Genomic DNA, 2,064 nt, shown 5'->3' on the forward strand with positions numbered 1-2,064 from the left:
CAAATTGCAATATTTGTCCATTAATTGCAGCATAATACAACTATATATATGTATATATAAAGCAGTACATGACATTCTGCAATCAACATAAAGACATAAGAAGAAGAATATCAAGAAGAAGGAGAGCACAAATATTGCTTATGGGCTTTTGTGGAGCAGTGGCTGCTACCTCTTTACAGAGGAATGTGTGGGTGCGGAGTCGGAACCAGGACTGGTGGGATTCCGTGAGGGGCTTCATGGACACCAAATTCATTAATAATTTCCGAGTGAGAAGGGAAACGTTATCACCACCTGAATCACCCGTTGTCTGCCATTTTTTTTATTACCCCTCGCCTCCTCCAGCACCGAATTGTGACTTGTGACGCCTGTCGCATTTCAACGACATAAAAAAAAAAATAAATATCGCATGACATGCGACCTGGCCATTCAGACTGAAGTTGCATCGCAAAACATCGGATATGTATCCGATTTAGGACCACATATGAAAGTGGCCTGGGTCAGATTTAAAAAAAATAAAAATAAAAAATTTGGCTTTGTGCTGTTCACACTGTCATAAGGAAATCAGATATGGGTCGCATTTGGTGTCTTGTAATGTAGCATCTTTCCCACAGCTGCTGCAGGAGTATGGTTTTTCACCTGTGTGGGTTCTCATATGGACCAACAAGTGACCCCTGTGCATGAAACACTTGCCACGTTTTACTACAGGACTACGGCTTCTCCCCGCTGTGGCTTCTTAAATGAACCTTCAAATTTGTTGACTGCTTGAATCCTTTCCCACAGGTCTTGCAAACATATGGCCTCTCCCCTGTGTGGATTCTTAAATGAACCTTCAGACTTGATGACTGCTTGAATCCTTTCCCACAGGTCTTGCAAACATATGGCCTCTCCCCTGTGTGGGTCCGTAAATGAGCCTTCAAAGAACATGAAATTTTGAATCCTTTCCCACACGTCTTGCAAAAATATGGCCTCTCCCCTGTGTGGCTTCTTAAATGAACCTTCAGACTTGATGACTGCTTGAATCCTTTCCCACAGGTGTTGCAAACATATGGCCTCTCCCCTGTATGGGTTCGTGAATGAACATTTAAACTTGATGGCGTCTTGAATCCTTTCCCACACGTCTTGCAAAAATATGGCCTCTCCCCTGTGTGGCTTCTTAAATGAACCTTCAGACTTGATGATTGCTTGAATCTTTTCCCACACATCTTGCAAACATACGGCCTCTCCCCTGTGTGGATTCTCATGTGGATCAAAAGATCACTGTTTGTTGTGATACTCTTCCCACATGTTTTACAGGAATAAGGCTTCTCCCCAGTGTGGCTTTTTAAATGAGCATCCAAATGTGATACCTGCTTGAATCCTTTCCCACACATCTTGCAAACATACGGCCTCTCCCCTGTGTGGATTCTCATGTGGATCAAACGGGTACTGTTTTTTGTGAAACTCTTTCCACATGTTTTACAGGAATATGGCCTCTCCCCAGTGTGGGTCCTTAAATGAACCTTCAAATCTGATGACAACGTGAATCCTTTCCCACACGTCTTGCAAACATACGGCCTCTCCCCTGTGTGGATTCTCATGTGGATCAGAAGGTGACTGTTTGTTGTGAAACTCTTCCCACATGTTTTACAGGAATACAGCTTCTCCCCAGTGTGGCTTTTTAAATGAGCATCCAAATGTGATGCCTGCTTGAATCCTTTCCCACACCTCTTGCAAACATACGGTCTCTCCCCAGTGTGGCTTCTTAAATGAACCTTCAGGTATGATGACCGCGTGAATCCTTTCCCACACATCTTGCAAACATACGGCCTCTCACCTGTGTGGGTTCTCAGGTGGCGCAACAAGTGACCCTTGTGCGTGAAACACTTCCCACATGTTTTACAGGAATGCGGCCTCTCCCCAGTGTGGCTTCTTAAATGAACCTTCAAGTCTGATGCCTGCTTGAATCCTTTCCCACACGTCTTGCAAACATACGGCCTCTCACCTGTGTGGGTCCTTAAATGAGCCTTCAAATTTGATGACTGTTTGAATCTTTTCCCACACGTCTTGCAAACATACGGCCTCTCA

At 44.3% G+C, this 2,064-nt stretch overlaps 1 protein-coding gene across 1 annotated transcript; it reads right to left on the reverse strand.

Annotated features, from left to right (window-relative positions):
• Nucleotides 1-54: 54 nt before the first annotated feature.
• On the reverse strand, nucleotides 55-1,877 carry LOC109953830 (zinc finger protein 45-like). The gene is given in 2 exon segments (XM_020589283.1): nucleotides 55-691; nucleotides 693-1,877. Coding segments are annotated over 2 exon segments (1,239 nt in total). The 5' UTR covers nucleotides 1,791-1,877; the 3' UTR covers nucleotides 55-550.
• Nucleotides 1,878-2,064: the final 187 nt, after the last annotated feature.

Source organism: Monopterus albus, unplaced genomic scaffold (assembly GCF_001952655.1).
Source record: "Monopterus albus unplaced genomic scaffold, M_albus_1.0 scaffold1511.1, whole genome shotgun sequence".
NCBI lineage: Eukaryota > Metazoa > Chordata > Actinopteri > Synbranchiformes > Synbranchidae > Monopterus > Monopterus albus.